General features: G+C 45.8%; 2 protein-coding genes across 2 annotated transcripts in view; one reads left to right on the top strand and one right to left on the bottom strand.

The window, feature by feature from the left end:
- The first annotated feature begins 4495 nt into the window (after nt 1-4495).
- Nucleotides 4496-10233, top strand: LOC101105976 (sperm-associated antigen 11B). The gene is made up of 3 exons (XM_027962508.3): nt 4496-5177; nt 6177-6323; nt 9810-10233. Exons 1-3 carry the CDS (start codon nt 5123-5125, stop codon nt 9941-9943), a joined length of 336 nt encoding a protein of 111 aa, XP_027818309.2. The 5' UTR covers nt 4496-5122; the 3' UTR covers nt 9944-10233.
- Nucleotides 10224-20230, bottom strand: part of LOC121818087 (craniofacial development protein 2-like) — an 80858-nt gene continuing 70851 nt past the window's right edge. The window contains exon 2 of the mRNA XM_060407195.1: nt 10224-13980. The gene's annotated coding sequence lies outside the window, so the exon portion shown is untranslated. The remainder of the gene's footprint in view (nt 13981-20230) is intronic.

Raw genomic sequence — 20230 nt, forward strand, 5'->3', positions numbered from 1 at the left:
TCTTGACGGTCAGTCAGAGTCCATGGATTACACCCATGGACGCTCCATTTTGTCTGCTGCGCTGCAGTCCCAGGCTCTTCCGATCCGCCCCCACCTCACCTCCAAAGAGGTCAGGCCCAAGACAGGGTCGCAGACTCTCCCTGCCCAGTCCTGCTGCCCCTCCTTTAGCCTCCGCAGGCACGTGCTGTGTCAGCGTCTTTCTCTCCTGATCCCTTTCAAAACCTGCTCCTTGGAGTTGCCCGTTGTCCTCATCCCACAGGTTTTCTGTCCCCAAAATGTGCTGAGCTCTCTCCCGCCTTCACACCATCCTTCTCTTTCACAGTATGTGCTTATCGATCTCTGTATGTTTGTCTCAGAGTGGTCCTGGGAATGAGAGACTGCGTCCCCATTTGCCTCGGCTATAATGTCAACAAGAAGCCCCAGGCTGCAATTTACCTGGGGCAATTTAATGCCAATTGAACTGAAACAGAACTGCAAGTCCTTTCGTCTGAATCAAAGAATATCTTAGAGAGATCATCTAGATCCGATTCCTGTTTCAGATGGGGAAACAAGTGGCGGCACAAACAACTCCTCGAGGGTCTTCCCCCTCCCCCATCCTGAGCACTGTCTCCAGGCCACTAGGGCTGTCCCTAGCACCTGCCTTCATGCTGCATGCGTGCTCACCAGGAAATGCTGCTTTTTAAAATTCTTCTGGCCGTGTTGCCCTGCATGTGAGATCTTAGTTCCTGGACCAGGGATCAGACCTGCATCTCCTGCACTGAAAGCATAGAGTTTTAATGAATAGACCACCAAGGAAGTCCCAAAAATTGCTGGTTTTGACAAGCGTGGGCAGTCTACAGCATCGCTCTGCCATAACCAGATCTGCTCCTCTCCTGCCCTGCGGTGACCCCTGCAGACTCAATTCTGTGTCTCTCCAGCGACCAAGGGACCATGAGGATCGTTGTCCTGCTCTTACCGCTTTTCTTCTGCTCTCCCAAGCTTCTCCAAGTAAAAAGAGACTCTCAGCTAGAAACCCAGGGAACTGCAGAGGACAGGGGGTGAAGAAAAAGCTTGACTAAGAATAAACATCCTGCAGGGGCCGCAACCTTCTCCCATCAATCTCTAATCTCAGCCCTGATTGAGACCAGGAGTAATCTGCAGTGAAAGGCTGGGCTGGTGTACACCTCCCGGCAGCGAGCTTCATGACTCAGAAATGCAGGGATTTTAAATGTCCCTGGGGGATTCACTAACCGTCCTGACTGCATTGCAGGACAGTTGCAGTTATTCACTTGGGATTTTGTGGAAAGAGATGCCTGCCCCTCCACTTCCCATCGATGGCCCCCATCTGCTCCTGAGCACCTTCGACCTGCACAGAAAGGGACCCCACTCACACTCCTAAAATTTTCATATCAAGTCTGAGGGTTAGGATGAAGAGAAAGGCTGTGATTTCAGTAGGCAGAACAGAAACGTATGGATAACACAAATAGCAGGTGCCTCTGGACACTGCTGAGAAAGTTTCTAAGTTACACTAAGACGTTGGCAATCTCCTGACCCCTGTGGTAATCTGTGTACCCAGAGGCAAACCATTAGCTTCGGTAGGGACTCTAACTCCCGCCTCCTAAAGGCTGAGCCAAATGCTCCACAGCACAGTGAGGGCAAGTCAGGTCCTCCGAGCCTCAAGTCCAGCTGTGCTGGGACGACACCGATTGTTTGACTCGGAGAAACTCCTTGATCCTCTCCAAACCATTTGGTGGATTTCCAAAGCTCCAAAGGGTACCCAACCTTGTCCCCATGTAGAGTGAGTTCCTGCAGTAATTCACGTGGGTTATTTCTTTATCCTGGAGGATTCATGTTTAGCTCAACTCTTCCCTTCCTTGTTCTTTCTTTCTGGGCTGTTTCCCACGGACACCTCTTTGAAGTCCTGCTATCAGCATATTCTAGGCCTGTCAAAGTATGGTGGTAATTTATTTATCAAAAACTTTTGACCGTGATCACAAGACAAAGCACCTGTTGCCACAGAAACCTGGGTCTGGGGTCCCTCCAGGACCAGGGGATGTTCACATTGAGCTGGTCACCATTGCCTGAGTTTGGCTCCTGAGGGCTGGGGCAGGGTGACCATTAGAGTCTGAACCTGAGAAAGGCCCCGGGACGCGGGCGATGTTGGGGGAGAGTGGGGGAGTGGAGTCCAGACTGCCATGACCAGCCGTCCACATCTCTGCCGCTCCTCCTCTCGGTGACCCTGGCTCTTACGTACCCGCAGCCCCTTGAAATGCCCATGAAGCAGGAAAGGGGGTACATAGGAGGGTGATCCGTTATATAAGAAAGACCTAGGATCACTGGGTCTACCCTGGAATGCACTCGTCTGGTTCCTGCCCAAGGCAGGAAGCTCTGGCTGTAGAGCCGCCTTAGGCAAAGTCCCGGAGGGAGGCTCTTCCAAGCCACCATCCACCTTCCCACCATCACCTGTGCTTCAGGGCTCTCCTGGCTCCGCTGTGAGATGCGACCAGCTTGTCATGTGAGCGCTGACTGTTCAGCCTCAGAGCACACACTGAGTGAGGAAGCCGCCTCTCTCGCTTCTGCTCTCGGTCAAGGGGCACAGCATCAGGATTCCACCTCCTTCTCCCCAATCCTATACTCCTCTACTCACTCCAGTCCAGTCTCTCCAGGCATGTGCCCAGCAGGTCACTATGAAGCACACGTGTGTACCTGTCCTGGGTGTGCAATCGTGAGCATGAACACAACATCCTCCTCCCACTCAGGGAAACTGGAATTCAACTGAGAAGACCAAATTACTGAAAACACACACACATACACACTATTTGGCATACAGGTTATGAAATAATTAAAAAAATTACATCAGGAAGACAATAGTTCTGGGGCACTGAGCCACATGAGGAGGACCAGGCAGAGTTCCCTGCCATTGACACTGAGGTAGAGAGGGGAAGGTTCAGAGAGGTTATTTGTGGGAAGAGGAGGAAAGTGTTCCAAGCAGAGGGAAGGGGGTCAGGGAGGGGACCCTGAGACAGACAGGGGCTGGTGTGCAGGAGCCCGCGGAGTCCAGGGGGCTCTGGATGTGGGGGAGCGAGGGCCGCTGGGGAACAGCTGGAGTCTGAAGAGAAGGCCCAGGCTCTGAGCAGCCAGCTCTGTGGGCCAAAGCTAACAGGCTTGGCTGGATTTAATACAAAAAATTAATAGCAAACTTTTGCAAGGATTTTAAAAAGAAGTGTGACACGAACCAATTAACTTAAAAATAAATGAATAATAAAGCCGTGCTGGAAGCAAATCAGATGGTGAAGCCGATGAGCGAGGACGGTGGAGGCAGTGGGGTCTCCGGGGAGGTACAGTTAATCACGCCCTGCCTTACTCTGTTCTTTAGTGGGAAGTGACCTTGACGCAGGCAGGATATGCGGCTACGGGACTGCTCGCTGCCGGAGGAACTGTAAGAGACAAGAGTTCAGAGTTGGAAAATGCCCCAACACCTATCCGTGCTGTTTGAAAAAGTGGAAAGTCAACTCACTGAATCCTCAGAAGGACGGAAAGCCGAAGGGAGCTTGGCTCCTAGAAATGGCCGCCAGCCAGACCTCTGAGCCTCCCTTCTCCGCGCCTTCCCGCTGGACCGTGCCCAGCGGAACCAGCCGGCTGGTTGAGTGAGGACCGGCCGAGGGCGCGCGCATGTGCGGAGCAGAGGCAGGAGGCGCAGTGAGCACAGGCCTCTGCCCGACGGCGGAGGGCAGCAGCGCAGCTTACGTGACTGTCCCAGAGCACTTCAGGAGGTGAGCCAGAAGCGGGTCCAGTCCGCCACAAGCCTAAGTGAACATCGTTTTATTCTTTTGTCTGAATCATACTGATTGATCTTGTAACATTGGGTTTCTTTTCTGATCAGCAGTTCTGCTCAATAGTTATATGTGTCTTTTATTAATTAAAATGGAATAAATCAATAGTGAGTGCAATTTGTCTGGCATACACTGCAATTCAAAGCAAAGACCTCCAGGGAGACAAACCAGAGATGCTCTGTGAGAAGGGTTGACCTCAGTGGATGTATGTGGAGGGTTCCATCCGGCAGATGGCAGCAGAGAGCGCTTCCGACCCTTGCTAGGTGCGCGCTCCCGGCCTCCTTAGCCTGAAAAGTGAGGTGTGATAAAACACTGGACCTGGGGTTCCTGCCCAAACTGTACTTCAGTGAGTAGTCCAGCTAATAAATGAAGGAGGGGTGATATAGAATATCACTATTTTGCAAACACCCAGGGAAAGAGTGATCTGCTAACGAATGTCAACAGCCACTAAAATGAGAGTAATCCCGCATTTGGTGTCTCCTAGTAGAGATACTCAATGCCACCTCTGAGCTGTGAGGCTGATTGTGCCCTTTCTCCCCAAAATGAAAAGGGACCCTTCCTGTTCGTGTCACCCAGCGTCAACACGGACTCAGTCTTGTTTCTTCCTCAATAAGCTCCCCATCCTGGGTTGTCTCCAAAAACAGTCACCATGTTCTATCACACCGTTGGAAAATACTTTGAAATATATAACTCAGGGAAAAGAACTTTTTTTTTTTTTTTTTTAATGTGACCAGAGGGCTCTTACCATACTTGGAAAATTCAGTGCTAACTCCTTAACACAGTTTAAGAGCCAACCAGAGTTCAAATGACGCTGGTCTGCTTCAGTCGGAGTTGTTTTCTTATAGGCAAAGCAAACATGTAGAAATAAGTTGCCCATATACTGCAAAACCTGCATCGTTTTTGAAGATACATTCTGAGGACAAGAAAGCAGTACCGTGACAGCTTTATTTATGTCATTTTAACGAACAGCAATGCTTTAGCCATCAGCACTTGAAACCGGTGATTTTCCCTTAATACCATTTTTCTTGCCTCTCTCCTCTTCCTCCTCCTCCTCTGACATATCTCATTCACTAAACCTACCCAAGGCATTCAGGCATATTATTTACTTCCTGAGAAAAATGGCTCAATGTTTGTTCTGCTAGCGGTGGGAAAATAACGCATCTACCTGTGTGCTTTTGTGAGTAGGAAGTTACTGTGGCTGCAGCCCCTCCCAGCCGGCACCCCCCAGCCCGGCTATAAAGGAAGCCCTCCCTGCCGCCCACCCGCCCTCAGCCAGCCCTGGACGTCAGGGCTGCAGCCTCCTCAGCGACATGAAGCAATTCCTCGCTCCATCCACTCTTCTCCTTGTGGTTCTGCTCTTTCCAGGTAAATCAGAAACGGGACCTGGGCCTGAGGGCCAGGGTCTCTCTGCAATGGTCATTTCCAGGGTAGGAGTCCCCTGGGCCTTGAGCAACTCAGCTCTGGGAGCCCAGCTTCTGGTGGGTGGCTCAGCAGGTGTCTCTGCCTGAGTTTGTGAACAACACTTTTTTTTTTTGGTGCGCCCCAAAGCTTGGGGGATCTTAGTTCCCAGACCAGGGATCAAACCCATACCCCCTGCATTGGAAGGCGGGGTCTTAACCACTGGACGTCCAGGGGAGTCGTGTCAATGACACTCTGAAGGTGCTGGTGGCGCAGCTTCCCAGGAGAGAGGCTCCCAGTGCTGACTGTGCTTTTTCATCCTTTTAGCACCTCCTTCCCTTACAGAGAAGGACAGCGTGTGTCAGGAAGGACCTTGACATTCAGGGGGTCTCTAGGACTACCTTGGTTGCAGCCTGGCGGCGGCTCAGCTTAACTTCCGCGGGGACTCAAGCTCCACTGCTTCCCATTCCAGACATTGCTCCTCTCTGTCTCTGCCTCTCACACACACAGGTCACGTTTGCCCCTCTTCCAGCCCACTCCATCCATCCGCCCCTTGCTGTTTCTGCAGCTTTATTGAGGTATGGTCCTCGCACAGGGCGCTGCACCTACTTATGTGCACAATGTGATGAGTTTGGACGTGTGCAAACACCTGTGGCCCTGTCCCCATCGCCAAGGGGGTGGATGCCTCTGTGCCTCCCAGAGCTTCCGTGTCGCTGTCTGTGCTGTCGTCTTCCTGTGGTTACAACACTTAACGTGAGATCTTCCCACCCAGCAAGTGTGGAAGCACACAGGCCGTGTTGTCACCTAAGCTAGACAGCAGGCCCGGGATGTGTCCATCCCGCATGACCACTGATGGATGACTCCCCAGCCCCTCTCACTTCCACTCTTCGCTCGTCGCTTGGAGCATAAGCCCCTTGCTCTCCTGGATCTGTGAACATTCTCTGCTGTGTGTTTACCCTGAAACAGGACTTTCCGGAGTCACACATGCTAACCACCAGGACCCCGAGGGTCCCAGGAAACAAGAAGAATCCCCGGGACGGGGAACAAACAGGTCTCATCCACTTCACCACCAAGTAAAGCGCTACCTCGTGCCTCGCGAGCCCCCCTTCCCGGGTAAGTGACAGAGCCCGGGATGGGTCAGTCCATGCGCAGGACCTTCAGAGGAAGAGTGGATGGGAGGTGACTGTGGGGGCCTGTGGGCTGAGCGGTGGAGTGTCCTGAGACGATATATGCATGACGTAGTCTGCTCTGCCTGTGGGGAAAGTTAGGGAGGGGTATGACAGCCCCCCAGGGCAGGACCCCCGAAGGTCTCGTGAAACGTGGACGCATCAAGCAAAGAGAGTGCCAGCAGAGTGTGACACAGTTGGCTTGGAGACTGACTGTGATGCTCTCAGAGTGCTCCACAGACTGTGACCTGCCTGCTGGAGGTTCTGGACTACGTGACCTCTGTGTCCCCAGTGTGCTCTCCCTATGTCTCCAGAGTCACGTGCAAACTAGTGGAGAATGTAAACCTGAGCAGAGAATTAGAGATCAGCTGCCACGCACACTGTGTAAAGCCCAACACACAGAGCAGGACTTAGCATGTTTCAGGTTCAGTAATGATGTCTTGTGGAGAAGGAAATGGCAACCCACTCCAGTATTCTTGCCTGGAAAATCCCATGGATGGAGGAGCCTGGTGTGCTACAGTTCATGGGGTCGCAAAGAGTCGGACACGACTGAGCGACTTCACTCACTCACTCACTCACTCAGTGATGTCTTGAGTCAATACTCAGGTGAATTGGCTTTGCTTCATGAAAACGGTGCTCAGTGGACAAAATATTGTTATAAACATGCCTTTATGGTACAGAATCTATCATAACACTGGATCGTTTTTTCCTTATAACTTACGGAGGCAATCCAGAAGACTAGGATGTTATCACAAACAATAATGATAATATTTACATTCTGCTCACTTAATGTGGGTCTGTTCCAACTGCTTCCCATAATTTCATTTAATCTTCATGATAGGCTTAGGAGATAAGCCCTATTATTGTCCCTGCTTTGCAGCTGAGTAAACTGAGAACAAGTGGGCTTTTTCCATCCCCCGAGGGGATGGCAGAGCTGTTAGCAGCTGGGCCAGCCAAAGGTCTCCAGATACTCTGCCATCTTTCCTCCGGTTGCTCCTACTGATTGGTTAGAAGATTCCAGGGCCAGAGGCTTCTAGGACCAAAGTATGTCCCACCTGTTTTAATTAACAGGACAATGGTTTGTGTATAATAAGCACCTGCGGTGTGCTGGGTGCTTTGGGAGAGCTCATATACACTTAGAAGGTAGGCTTTATCACCTCCTTTTGAAGGTCAGGCAACTCTCAGCTCCTTGAAGAGTTTCTTTCTTAAATCACGGGCACCTAAGCAGCAGAAAAGTCGTGTGGATTCAGAACTTCTTCCCCCAGAGCCTGCAATATTATCTTCTCTTGTTTCCACTCCGAGTACTAGTTTTCTGAATGTTTTAGAATTCATTTTGGTGACTAGAGATGCAGATTGAGTGGGGGTCTGGACTGTGTGTGGGTGCGGTGAGAATGAGCTCCTCGGTTGGGTGACAGGTGTGTGTCGCTTCTTTCTCCCACTGGAAGGACCTGAAGAGGACAATCAGACAGTACAAAGGCCTATTCCAGCAGAACCTGAAGGCAAACGACCTATGTCATCCTGAGACTGGGGCATTTGGAGGGATACAGTAGCTCCCCTAAGACAGGATGATTTTGAGTAGCTCTGAACACTAGACAGAGCCACAGAGTGAACACATAGAGAGTGTTAGATCCCCCCAAGAAAGGGATCCCTAACAATGACTATTGTGCAGCTTTGGCACGGGGCACCCTAAACACGACATTTCTCAGCGGCGTTGAGACAATTCTGGGGTCATCTGCCATCAAAGCCATAACGCAAACAATCTTTGGATTGTGTTGGGGTTTAACTCAATGGTTAATAGATCTGAGGAGATAACTCTCTCTCTTGGAAGAAGCAGAGCTATATACCTGGTCTTGATCTTACAGTTTTGAACTCGAAACCATGAACCTTATGGGGTGTTGAAAACAATCAAAGACAGAGGAGCAGACAATAGCAACGTCTCTGGGGTCCCCAGAGGAAGCAGGTAGAGAAGTCAGTGGAACTGTTGTCCGTTAGGATTAAAGTTTCAGTGATGCGAGAGGTGTGCTGTGCGTCACAGAGCCTAGAGCTGATGGTGCGGGCTGTGCATTGAAACAGCTGTTAAGCGAGTAGGTCTTCTGTTCTCACCACAAGAGAAACAGAAACAAAACAAAAACACAGGGACACAGGGAAATTTTTGGAGGTGATGAATGTGTTTATGACTTCGATTATGGTGATAGTATCAGGGTTTCTTTTTTTCTTTTTCTTGCAGGGTGGGGGCTGGCTGTGTTGCATGGCTTGCAGGATCTTAATTCCCCAACCTGGGATCAAATCCAGGGCCTTGGCAATGAAAATACTGCGTCCTAACCACTGAACTGCCAGGGAATTTCCTACATTCAGGTTTTTATAGGTTAAAAAAAAAAGACTATTGTTCTGAAAATGAAGTGATAAGAAAATAATTTGATGGATCAATTGATTCATTGATTTAATCAAATAATTGTAAGGCTTATTGAGGACAGAAATTAGGACAGGAAGAGGGTAACACCTCTTCAGATCTCAACGGTCAAATCTCACATCAGCGGCAAGTGCCTCTGATAAACAGAGCACCCTGGGCATGGTATCCATCAGAAACCTTCCCCACTTCTAAGTCTCTGACATTGTGCCTCTGCTTTCACTGTGTTCATCAACTTTTTCTTTTTTTAAAAAATTTATTTACTTCTTTGGCTGGGTCAGGTCTCAGTCACAGCATGCAGGAGGTTTAGTTGCTCAGAGGCAGGTGGGCTCTTAGTTCCCAGATCAGGGATCAAACCTATGTCCCTGCGTTGCCAAGTTGGATTCCTAACCACTGTACCACCAGGGAAGTCTCCCAGCTTTTTCTTTCATCATTGCACCAAAAATGTATTATTTAAGAGAAAAATTTGTTTACCAATTTCAGTACTTGAAGTACCGAGTAAGATATCAATACAGTTCCTCCGGTAACTTGACTCATGTTTAAGTTGTCGGATCCAGGCACTCTCTCACAGCAGTGGGGAGAAAGCACATCTTGTAAACTCTTGAGTGCTACCCTCTGCCGCCCCTGCTCGCCGGGCCCAGGTGTGTCATCTCCCACTTTCCTCAGGGACCTCTGCACTTAGGACGCGTCTCGTGAGGCCATGGTATGTCACACTTGGCCTCAGCAAGTCCTTCTTTGTCCCTCTACACAACTTCTAGATTATTTAAAGTACAACCTTTGTGTCCTAAAGCATCCCTCACCATTTCTCTTGCCAATTGCCTCTGAATTGAAAGTTCATTTTTCAGGGAGCGTGAAGGTGACTTTTAAGCCAGAATCAAGGATCTGAGTCTGATGGTAGATCGTAGACAAAAGACGTCCATCTCCTAGCCCTTGTCATTCTCCACCGTACGCCTTTGGGTTAAGATAACTAGTGTTTGGTCCTTGAGATGGTCTTACGATGCTAATGTTGACTGTTTCTTTGTACAGATACAGAACCAGGATTCAAAGTTGTCAGGTGCATAAAAGGCGATGGCAAATGTCAAAAATTTTGTAATTACATGGAATTCCAATTAGGATATTGCTCTAAAAAAAAAGATGCCTGCTGCTTACCTTTGAACTGAGGTGTTGACATGGAAGCCAAAACTCTGTCCGCTGCCTACTGGGCCATCAGTCCTAATGCAGGTGTTTTGGACAAAAGCTGAAAGGCTGAGCAGAGAGGAACTGGGGCTTTGTCGATGGCACCAGTCTAAACTTCCACTGGAGCAGAGGAAAAGATGAAAACTGCCACACGTGATCTTTTGACGTGATCTTAGAGAAAACGGCTACCTTGAGATATACAATATTTTCCAGATCAACACAATTTTTACTGGTAGATGTGGATGTAATAAACTCTCCCAGGAAAATATTCAAATCATTTGTTCTTTTATTTATTTATTTATTTATTTTATTATTATTTTACTTTACAATATTGTATTGGTTTTGCCATACATCAACATGAATCCGCTGTGGGTGTACACGTGTTCCCAATCCCGAATCCCCCTCCCACCTCCTTCCCCATACCATCCCTCTGGGTCAACCCAGTGCACCAGCCCCAAGCATCCTGTATCCTGCATCGAACCTAGACTGGCGATTCGTTTCTTATATGTTATTATACATGTTTCAATGCCATTCTCCCATTAGCAAATGAAACAACTGACAAACAACTAATCTCAAAAATATACAAGCAACTCCTGCAGCTCAATTCCAGAAAAATAAATGACCCAATCAAAAAATTGGCCAAAGAACTAAATAGATATTTCTCCAAAGAAGACATACAGATGGCTAACAAACACATGAAAAGATGCTTAACATTACTCATTATCAGAGAAATGCAAATCAAAACCACAATGAAGTACCATTTCACGCCAGTCAGAATGGCTGTGATCCAAAAGTCTACAAGCAATAAATGCTGGAGAGGGTGTGGAGAAAAGGGAACCCTCTTCCACTGTTGGTGGGAATGTTCTTTTATTTTAAACATGTTTTTGAGTACCTCCTTTGGTTCCTAGGCACTGGGGAATGTAATGAATCGGAGGTAGGACTATGTGGGGAGAAAGACATCTCAATAAATAAAAACGAGGATGCTACTTGTTCTAAAATGTGCGTGTATCCAGCATGTGGGGAAGATAAATACAAACAGAATAAGAAAGGGTTCCTGAGAAAATTTGAGCAGGATTTTGGAGTATGATTAGGAGTTTGTTAAGTGAAAGAGGAGCAGCGATTCTCAGGCAAAGGGTGCAGTTGGTAGAAGTTGCGGAATCTTGAAAGAATGATTTGCTAAGAAAATGTGGAAAAGCTCAGCATAACTGTAGAAGAGAGGGACTGATCACAAGTATCACACGAGGAGGGTACAGGAAAAGAGTGTGACATTGTCAAAGAAAGAACAAACATTATACTAAAGACTTGAGACGGTTAAACAAGAGAAGGTTCCCAGGTGCTCCAGGGGTGTGAACATAATCATACTTGAGTGTTGGAATGTTTATTCCAACAAAAGAATTGGGCCTGGACTGGAAATGTGGGAGACCAGAGGCCGGAAAGGAAGAGATGCTCCTGCCAGTGGAGGCCACGGTCAGTGACTGTAGTGGAGACAGTGCTTGAAGAGGGAACAATTAAGGGGTTTCTGCAGAGACTGGGGTTACACCTTTGGTGACGGAGGAGAAGGAAGGAAGGGAAAAAGTCCTGGGGATCAGGCAACATCAGGAACAAGGAGAGCAGGAGGAGCAAGGGGCTGGCTAGACGGGTCTAGGGAATGTTGGATTTGAAGCCTGCAGCATTCACCATATCCGCTGGGACCTGGAGGAACTTGATGAATTCCGAGAGAGAGGAGACAAGAAATAAGAGTCAAGGTGAGCCATAGAAAAGGATGAAATAAGTGGACAAACGGCATTATTTGTCCATAATAATGCCAACAGGATACCGTTTTTGTATATTTGATGTAAAATTAATTGTGAAAAATATATCCAAAAGCAAACAAAAATATTTTCATGTCCAGTGTTAAGATTATTGGTGATTTTAAGTGATTTTATCTTAAAAAATGACTCTGTCAAGTTATTGAAGTACTCTTCAATTTTACATTTAAAAAGACAGAATTGATGTGCCTAAGGATAAATAAGTTTGTATGTGTAAACAAAGACTACTTCAACCCTAGGCAGAGCCAGTCTATAGTGGACTTAAAATGCCCTCAAGAAAGTCATAAATTTAACATAAGGACGGACTTCCTGGGCATTGAGAGTATGAAACAGTAAAGCATGTTATCCAGAGAGGATTTTGCATTTCTGCCTGGAGACAAGGGAGTGAGCCCCCTGGCTCCTCAGGGTCAGTTCTGAGCCAGCAGCTCTGTTAGTCACCTTGTCTGTCTTTTCAGGAAAGCAGCCAAACGCAGGCCCCCGGGCCTGGCCAGGCTTGTAGACACCTGCTGTACTCCTGGTGGGAAGAGACCCTTTAGGCAGCGGGTTGCCCTGGGTCATTGCAGAGCCAGTCGTAACACACCTGACTGCCTGCTGTCTGCTCCCCTCGCCCACTGTGTCCTCTCTGCCCACTGCACCTGGAGAGCCATCCCCCAGAAGGCTTTGATCACTCTGTTCCCACTGACTCATCCACCCTCCAGAGCTTCCCGGTCATCAGGAAGCCCAGGGTCTGCTGGGGCTGGGCCAGGGTGGCCCGGCTCTGTCAGTCACATCCCCATTTGGCTTCCTGTGACTAATAATGGCCACACCTAATCTCTCCTTCCCGTCCACACACGCGGTGGTCATCACAGCCCTGCAGGTTCGGCCTGCTCTGAGCTGGTTTGCCCTTATCTCTTGGGTCATAGGAGGAGATCTTACTAGACCCAGGGAATCTTTTAGCAATAAAAACACAAATTAAAATTAGTCTGTCCTAATGAAGAGAGTCAGACGTGACTGAGTGACTAACACACTGACTTTAACACTAATGAAGAGAAATTGAGTTCATTAACACTGCATCTTTCTTGATGGACCAGAGAGGTTTCCTGGGGTCAGATGAGTCGAATCAGTGTTACTGATGAGGACAGCAGGGATGGGATTGACCCCAGCAGCCAGGGGCAGGGGCTGCGTCCCACAGGGGACTGATGGAATGGCTCTGTTAGGTCTTTGGGCTTCCCTGGTGGCTCAGAAGGTAAAGACCCCACCTACAATGTAGGAAACCTGGGTTCCAGCCCTGGGTCAGGAAGAGCCCCTGGAGAAGGAAATGGCAACCTGCTCCAGTATTTTTGCTTGGAGAATCCCATGGACAGAGGAGCCTGGAGGGCTACAGCCCATGGGGTTGCCAAGAGTCAGACACGCCTGAGCAGAGATGCCTCAGTGGGCACCGTGGTGAAGCTTTCAGGAGAACAAGAAGGCCTCAGAGGATCTGTTGTTGTTTCTCTTCCAGCAGCTTCCTCCTTTCTCTGAGTTCTGAGAGCTCCTCTAGGAAAGCTAGGTGCTACTTCCTACCTGTCCATCCAAGACTCCTGTGATGGGTAGTTCCCATGTCTGCCCCATTGTAGGACAAATTAAGAGCAGAGTTTGTTGAGCCAACCTAGATGAAGTGGCAATCAGGTGACACGCCAGGACCCTGACCCAGCTTACTTTGAGCCAGAAGTCTCAAGGTGTGGGTGCGGGCTTTTCTGCCTTGCACAACTTTACTATACCTAAGACAACACACATCCCTTTCTCAGGATGTTTCCTGGCAGCACTGACTGGGACAGGCTTCTCAACAAGCCCTGGACAAGGGCTTTTCGGGCTGGAAGGCTCGTGGCTCTATGAGTCCCTGATGACTGTGGATCTGAGTGTATGAGTACAAGCAGCCCTTGTGGGAAGGCCAGGTACTTGGATTCTAGTCTCAACTCCAATGATGATTGTGTTGATGCCATGGGTAACTCTTGATGAGCACAGTGGGCAAAAATGTCCTGAGCCCAGCGACTTGTGATTGTGTGAATGAGTAATTCATCCTGGGAAGCAAGTAGCATGACTACAGTTGGTGAAGACCATGAAATAGACAGCAGTTCTGGAGATCTATTGCCATTGGTTATTTGAGAACCTTGGGAGACAAAGAAAACGTGACTGTATGGGCTTGGTGTGCTCCCCCGCAAAGAATCATATTGAGCCTGGAAGAGAAAAAAGACCTGCAAGACAAATGAGACAAGAGTTTGGTGTAAGATGTTAAGAAAATGGTAAATAAGCACCCCAACTTTCTCCCTGGCTTAACCGAGGATTGGGTTAGCTGTACAGGGGGGTTGTGTAAAATGGGGGATTATAGGATGTAACTGAAGAATTGAGTTAGGGTAGTGAAAAGAGAGCCCAAAGGAGTTTCCAGGGCTTGGAGGAAAGGAGGCTGGTTATGCTGACCAGTCGCTCTTTAACTGAAGTTCCCAGATGGCTTAGTGCTAAAGATTCTGCCTGCCAATGCGGGAGATGCAGGTTCGAGCCCTGAGTCAGGAAGATCGCCTGGAAGGAGGAAATGGCAACCCACTCCAGGATGCTTGCCTGGGAAATCCCATGGACAGAGGAGCCTGGTGGGCTACAGTCCGTAGGGTCACAAAGAGTCAGACACGACGGAGCACAACAGCACGCAACAGCAGGAATAAATATGAAAGAAAGACACACCAGATGGACTCTGGGATGAGAGGAAGTCAGCGGGAAGATCACTTCAAATGGCTGTTGTGGCAAGAACCCTTAGCCACAAGTAAGAATAACTGCCCTCAGCCAAAGTCAGGTGTTGGGGGCCCAGTGTATTACTTCACTTAGTCTACACGCAAGGGCTGATGTAATTCATGTATCTGGGAACCAAGGACTTGATGGAAGCCTCTGGTGAACAGAGAGATTGGTCTTATAGATAATCAAGAGTCTCACTATGGCTTTTATGGGAGTGTGAGATAATTCCATTGGGATATCGAAGGCTGAAAATTCTGTTTATTTCTTCGGGAATAAAAGCGAGATTAGGAAACACTCTGTGTGATGAAATAGACATATGATGAGTAAGAAATGCTTCAGTAAAAGTGAAAAGCCAGTTTGGACAGAGAAAACATAAGTATGAACCTAAGCATGACTTGGAGAGGGAAAGATGAGTTTAGCCAACCACTGAATACTTTTCACTAGTAGTGTTACTTCCTGAACCAACAGAATGGCAAAGCCGCAGAGTTTTAACATGGAAGGTCCTGCTTTCTGTCCTTTGTTACAAGGACACCTGAAAATGAGTTTGAAAATGGCAAATGTAAAGGTGGAAAATAACATCTGGTATTCCTTTTCTTAAAAACAAAAACAAAAAACAGGCACTGGAGTATAGAAAAAAAGGTAAATTTTATAACATGTTCAAGAATAGCATTTGGATGTAATATTTTCTGATTCCTTGAATAGTTTAGAATGATTTTCTTTCTTTTTTTTAATTTAACCCGTAAGAGAGAATCAGTTAGGGAACCAAAGCCTTGCAACACAATTTTCCTCTTTAAATCTCAAAGGTGCCAGTTCCTCATCTAGCATTTAGAATCGTGTGAGAGATACATAAGGCAGGTCTGCTTTTGTTCTCTAACAGGACTCCTGATTTTTGTAGGCTTTCACTTCTTTTTGTTTATGCTTTCAACATTTCATTAAGATATATGTAACCGCAATTCTCATTTAATTGGTTTTACCTGAAAATTGGTAAGTCTTATCAACTGGCTTATTTCATTAATTTTCTACTTTATAAACTATTTTAAAATTGTATTTTAGCTCTATTTCCTTTTTAAAAAGTAACTTTATTATGATAAAAACACTTAGCATCACATCTACCATATATATGTTAAGGGTACAATGTATCATCATTGACCGCAGGCACAGTGTTGAATAGCAGATCTCTAGCGCTTATTTATCTGAAATGTCACACGTGTTGATTAATAAATTCCTTCCCTCCAGCTCACATTATATCTTATCTAAAAATTCTGTTTCCTTTTCAGGAATGCCATAATCTTTAGGTAGGTTGACTTGCCTTCCTCTGACTTTCGTGTCTCACCGTCTCTAACGGTTTTCATGTCTGTGTCTCTTTCCTCTTCTACCTGGAATGCCAACCAGTGAAAAGGGGAAAGACACTCCCTCCTCGTGCTGCAGAGTTTTGCTACCTGGAAGCTCCAGTGCCTTGCTGTCGTTGACAATCAAAAGAGCAACAGCCTGTTCTTTCAGGAGGCTGCAGCAGACCTCCAGTTCATTGGGCTGTCCCCAGCAGGTGGCTATTATCTACTAGATATGCCGTATTGCAAACGTGGCATCTGGAGTTTTACTTGCCTTATTTGTAGTCCCCAAATAATCCCTTGAGGAAACTCTTATTGATTCCCTTACTCAGATACAGAAACCAAAGTCATAATCAATGGACAAATTAATGTCTATTTTTTTAAAGAATATAATTTTCCTTACAGGTTCTAAAGTAATAGAGGACTAGATTAAGCTTGCTAAGAATGGGACAGAGAAAAGGACTTGTCCTTTTATAGAGTCTTCTAGTGATTACAGTCACATCCTTAATGTACAGAATATTGTGTGTATGCTCAGTCACTTCAGTCGTTTCTGACTCTTTTGCAAGCCCACACTAGCCCACCAGGCTTCTCTGTTCATGGGGTTCTCCAGGCAAGAATACTGGAGTGAGTTGCCATGCCCTCCTCCAGGGGATCTTCCTGGCCCTGGGATCAAACCTGCATTATCTCCTGTATCTCCTGCATTGCAGGCGGATTCTTTATCTGCTGAGCCATCGGGGAAGCCCAGTGTATAGAATATTGATATCAACCAACTGATGATGAAGCTTCTCCTGCTAAGGAGTTCCCAGATACTGGGCTACTGGTGTTAAGAGTCTGTTAGTTAAGTGACAAGGTAACAAAAGTGTAATAAATGATTAATACATTAGGAAGGTAGAGTTTACATTATGACCAGGTATGTAAAGATCCCCCTGCTAAAACCTACGGTTATACGTAAACTTATACCCCCATGCTTCTGTTTCTTAACTATTAAAACTGGAATAGTGATAACTACTCTTGTCTAGATTATGAAATTGCTAAAGATATAAAGCTTATGAAAGTCAATTTTTAATTGTAAAAATGCACAAGGTATTATGATTAATCTATAAAATAACTTCATCATTTAACTTCTAAATTCTTCTATTTCATGTTTCTTACAAGGCCAAAAAGAAGTATAGAAATGTCATGGAAATACGCACCATTTTGGGGTCCAAAGTGCATTTTCATTATGATAGTATGTCAAATAGGAATTTTTCTGGCAGTTAAATGATAGGTCAATTTTTAAATTTTTATTATTATTTATTATATTCCCTTGGAGAAGGAAATGGCAACTCCCTCAGGTATTCTTGCCTAGGAAATCTCATGGACAGAGGAGCCTGAAGGCTACAGTCCAATGGGGTCACTAAGAGTTGGACACAAGTTCACGAATAAAAAATAACAACAACAAACAATTTATTATATTAATGAATTTTAGAGGTAGGATCAAAAATTGCATAGCTTTCAGCCTCCTTAGGATTTAAAAATCACAAGGTTTCATTCCATAGATAGAGAGATGGAGACTCTGGCCTGAAATTTATTAAGATTTTAGAGACTATTGCATTGGTGATGCTAGGTCCTCAATTTTGTAAGGTTAGTGAAATACATTTCATTTTGTTTGGATATGTGTGACTGAACATTCCATAAAGAATGAATTCCACAAATAATGTGGAACTGAATCCATAAAGATTTCTTTTCTCTTTATGGAATTTTACATAATTTTATCAAGAAGTCCTTTGTCTTCAGGTCCAAAAGCATCACAAATTGCCACCTATGGACATAAAGGTGGAATTGAAAGAGTTTTACTTTATATTTCACAAATAAAATCAGAGCACATTCTATTTGGAATGAAAACTGACCTTTTCCAGTCCTGTGGCCACTGCTGAGTTTTCCAAATTTGCTGGTATATTGAGTGCAGCACTTTCACAGCATCATTTTTAGGATTTGAAATAGCTCAACTGGAATTCCATCACCTCCACTAGCTTTATTGGCAGTAATGCTTCCTAAGGCCCACTTGACTTCACATTCCAGGATGTCTGGCTCTAGGTGAGTGATCACAGCATTGTGATTATCTTGGTCCTGATCTTTTTTGTATAGTTCTTCTGTGTATTCTTGCCACCTCTTCTTAATGTCTTCTGCTTCTGTTAGGTCCATCTGCTTCCAGATCAGGAAAGGGGTACATCAAGGCTGTATATTGTCACCCTGATTATTTAACTTACATGCAGAGTACATCATGAGAAACGCTGGACTGGTTGAAGCACAAGCTGGAATCAAAATTGCCAGGAGAAATATCAATAACCTCACATACAGAGATGACACCACCCTTATGACAGAAAGTGAAGAAGAACTAAAGAGCCTCTTAATGAAAGTGAAAGAGGAGAGTGAAAAAGTTGGCTTAAAACTCAACATTCAGAAAACTAAGATCATGGCATCTGGCCCCATTAGTTCAGTTCAGTTCAGTCACTCAGTCGTGTCTGACTCTTTGCGACCCCATGAACCACAGCAGGCCAGGCCTTCCTGTCCATCGCCAACTCCCGGAGTTTACCCAGACTCATGTCCATTGAGTCGGTGTTGCCATCCAACCAGCTCATCCTCTGTCATCCCCTTATCCTCCTACCCTCAATCTTTCCCAGCATCAGGGTCTTTTCAAATGAGTCAGCTCTTCGCATCAGGTGGCCAAAATATTGGAGTTTCAGCTTCAACATCAGTCCTTCCAATGAACACCCAGGACTGATCTCCTTTAGGATGGACTGTTTGGATCTCCTTTTAGTCCCAGGGACTCTCAAGAATCTTCTATAACACCAAAGTTCAAAAGCATCGATTCTTCGGTGCTCAGCTTTCTTTATAGTCCAACTCTCACATCTATGCATAGCTACTGGAAAAACCATAGCCTTGTCTAGATGGACCTTTGTTGACAAAGTGATGTATCTGCTTTTTAATATGCTATCTAGGTTGATCATAACTTTCCTTCCAATGAGTAAGCGTTTTTGAATTTCATGGCTGCATCTGCAGTGATTTTGGAGCCCAGAAAAAATAAAGTCTCTCACTGCTTCCACTGTTTCCCCATATATTTGCCATGAAGTGATGGGACCAGATGCCATGATCTTTGTTTTCTGGCCCCATGACTTCATGGCAAATAGATGGTGAAACAATGGAAACAGTGACAGACTTTATTTTGGGGGCTCCAAAATCATTGCAGATGGTGACTTCAGCCATGAAATTAAAAGATGCTTGCTCATTGAAAAAAAAATTAGAACCAATCTAGATAGCATATTAAAAAGCAGAGACATCACTTTGTCAACAAAGGTCCGTCTAGTCAAGGCTATGGTTTGTCCAGTAGTCATGTATGAATGTGAAGTTGGACTAAAAAGAAAGCTGAGCGCTGAAGAATTAATGCTTTTGAACTGTGGTGTTGGAGAAGATTCTTGAGAGTCCCTTGGACTGCAAGGAGATCCGACCAGTCCATCCTAAAGGAGATCAGTCCTGAATATTCATTGGAAGGACTGATGTTGAAGCTGAAACTCCAATAATTTGGGCACCTGATGTGAAGAGCTGACTCATTTGAAAAGACCCTGATTCTGGGAAAGATTGAGGGTAGGAGGATAAGGGGATGACAGAGGATGAGCTGGTTGGATGGCATCACTGACTCAATGGGCATGAGTTTAAGTAAACTCGGGAGTTGGTGATGGGCAGGGAGGCCTGACGTGCTGCAATCCATGGGGTCGCAAAGAGTCGGACACGACTGAGCCACTGACCTCAACTGAACTGAACTGTATTCTGTTTTATATGGTGAGAGATCGAGTGGTCTGTGTGTACATGTGTGTGTATGTACTTAGCACCACAACTCATCACATTAGTGGAAGAAATACCTTCTGACTGTTCAAGGATCTGGTTCCTGGGAGTAAAAGTAACCATCCTTGTGTCCTCAGGGAGTTATTTTCTCTAAGATGAGGTGATTTTAACAACACAATTATTAATTGATAATGTATTAGTTGTCTATTTTATATATAGTAGTGTGTATATGTCAATCAATCTCCCAATTTATCCCTTCCTTCCCTTTCCCCCTTAATAACCAATAGGTTGTTTTCTATACCTGTAATTCTATTTCTGTTTTGTAAGTAAGTTTCTTTGTACCATTTTTTTTAAGATTCCATGTATAGCAATATCATATTTGTAAGTCTGACTTACATACTTACTCAGTATGACAGTCTTTAGATCCATCCATGGTCCTTTACATAGCAGTTCATTTTTCCATTCATCCATTGATGGACATTTGTATATTTCTACTTTTTGGTGATTGTGAATAGTGATGCTAAGAGCATTCATGTACAAGTTTTGTTTTAATAAATAAAATATTATTCAA

This window comes from Ovis aries, chromosome 26 (genome assembly GCF_016772045.2).
Source record: "Ovis aries strain OAR_USU_Benz2616 breed Rambouillet chromosome 26, ARS-UI_Ramb_v3.0, whole genome shotgun sequence".
Taxonomy (NCBI): domain Eukaryota; kingdom Metazoa; phylum Chordata; class Mammalia; order Artiodactyla; family Bovidae; genus Ovis; species Ovis aries.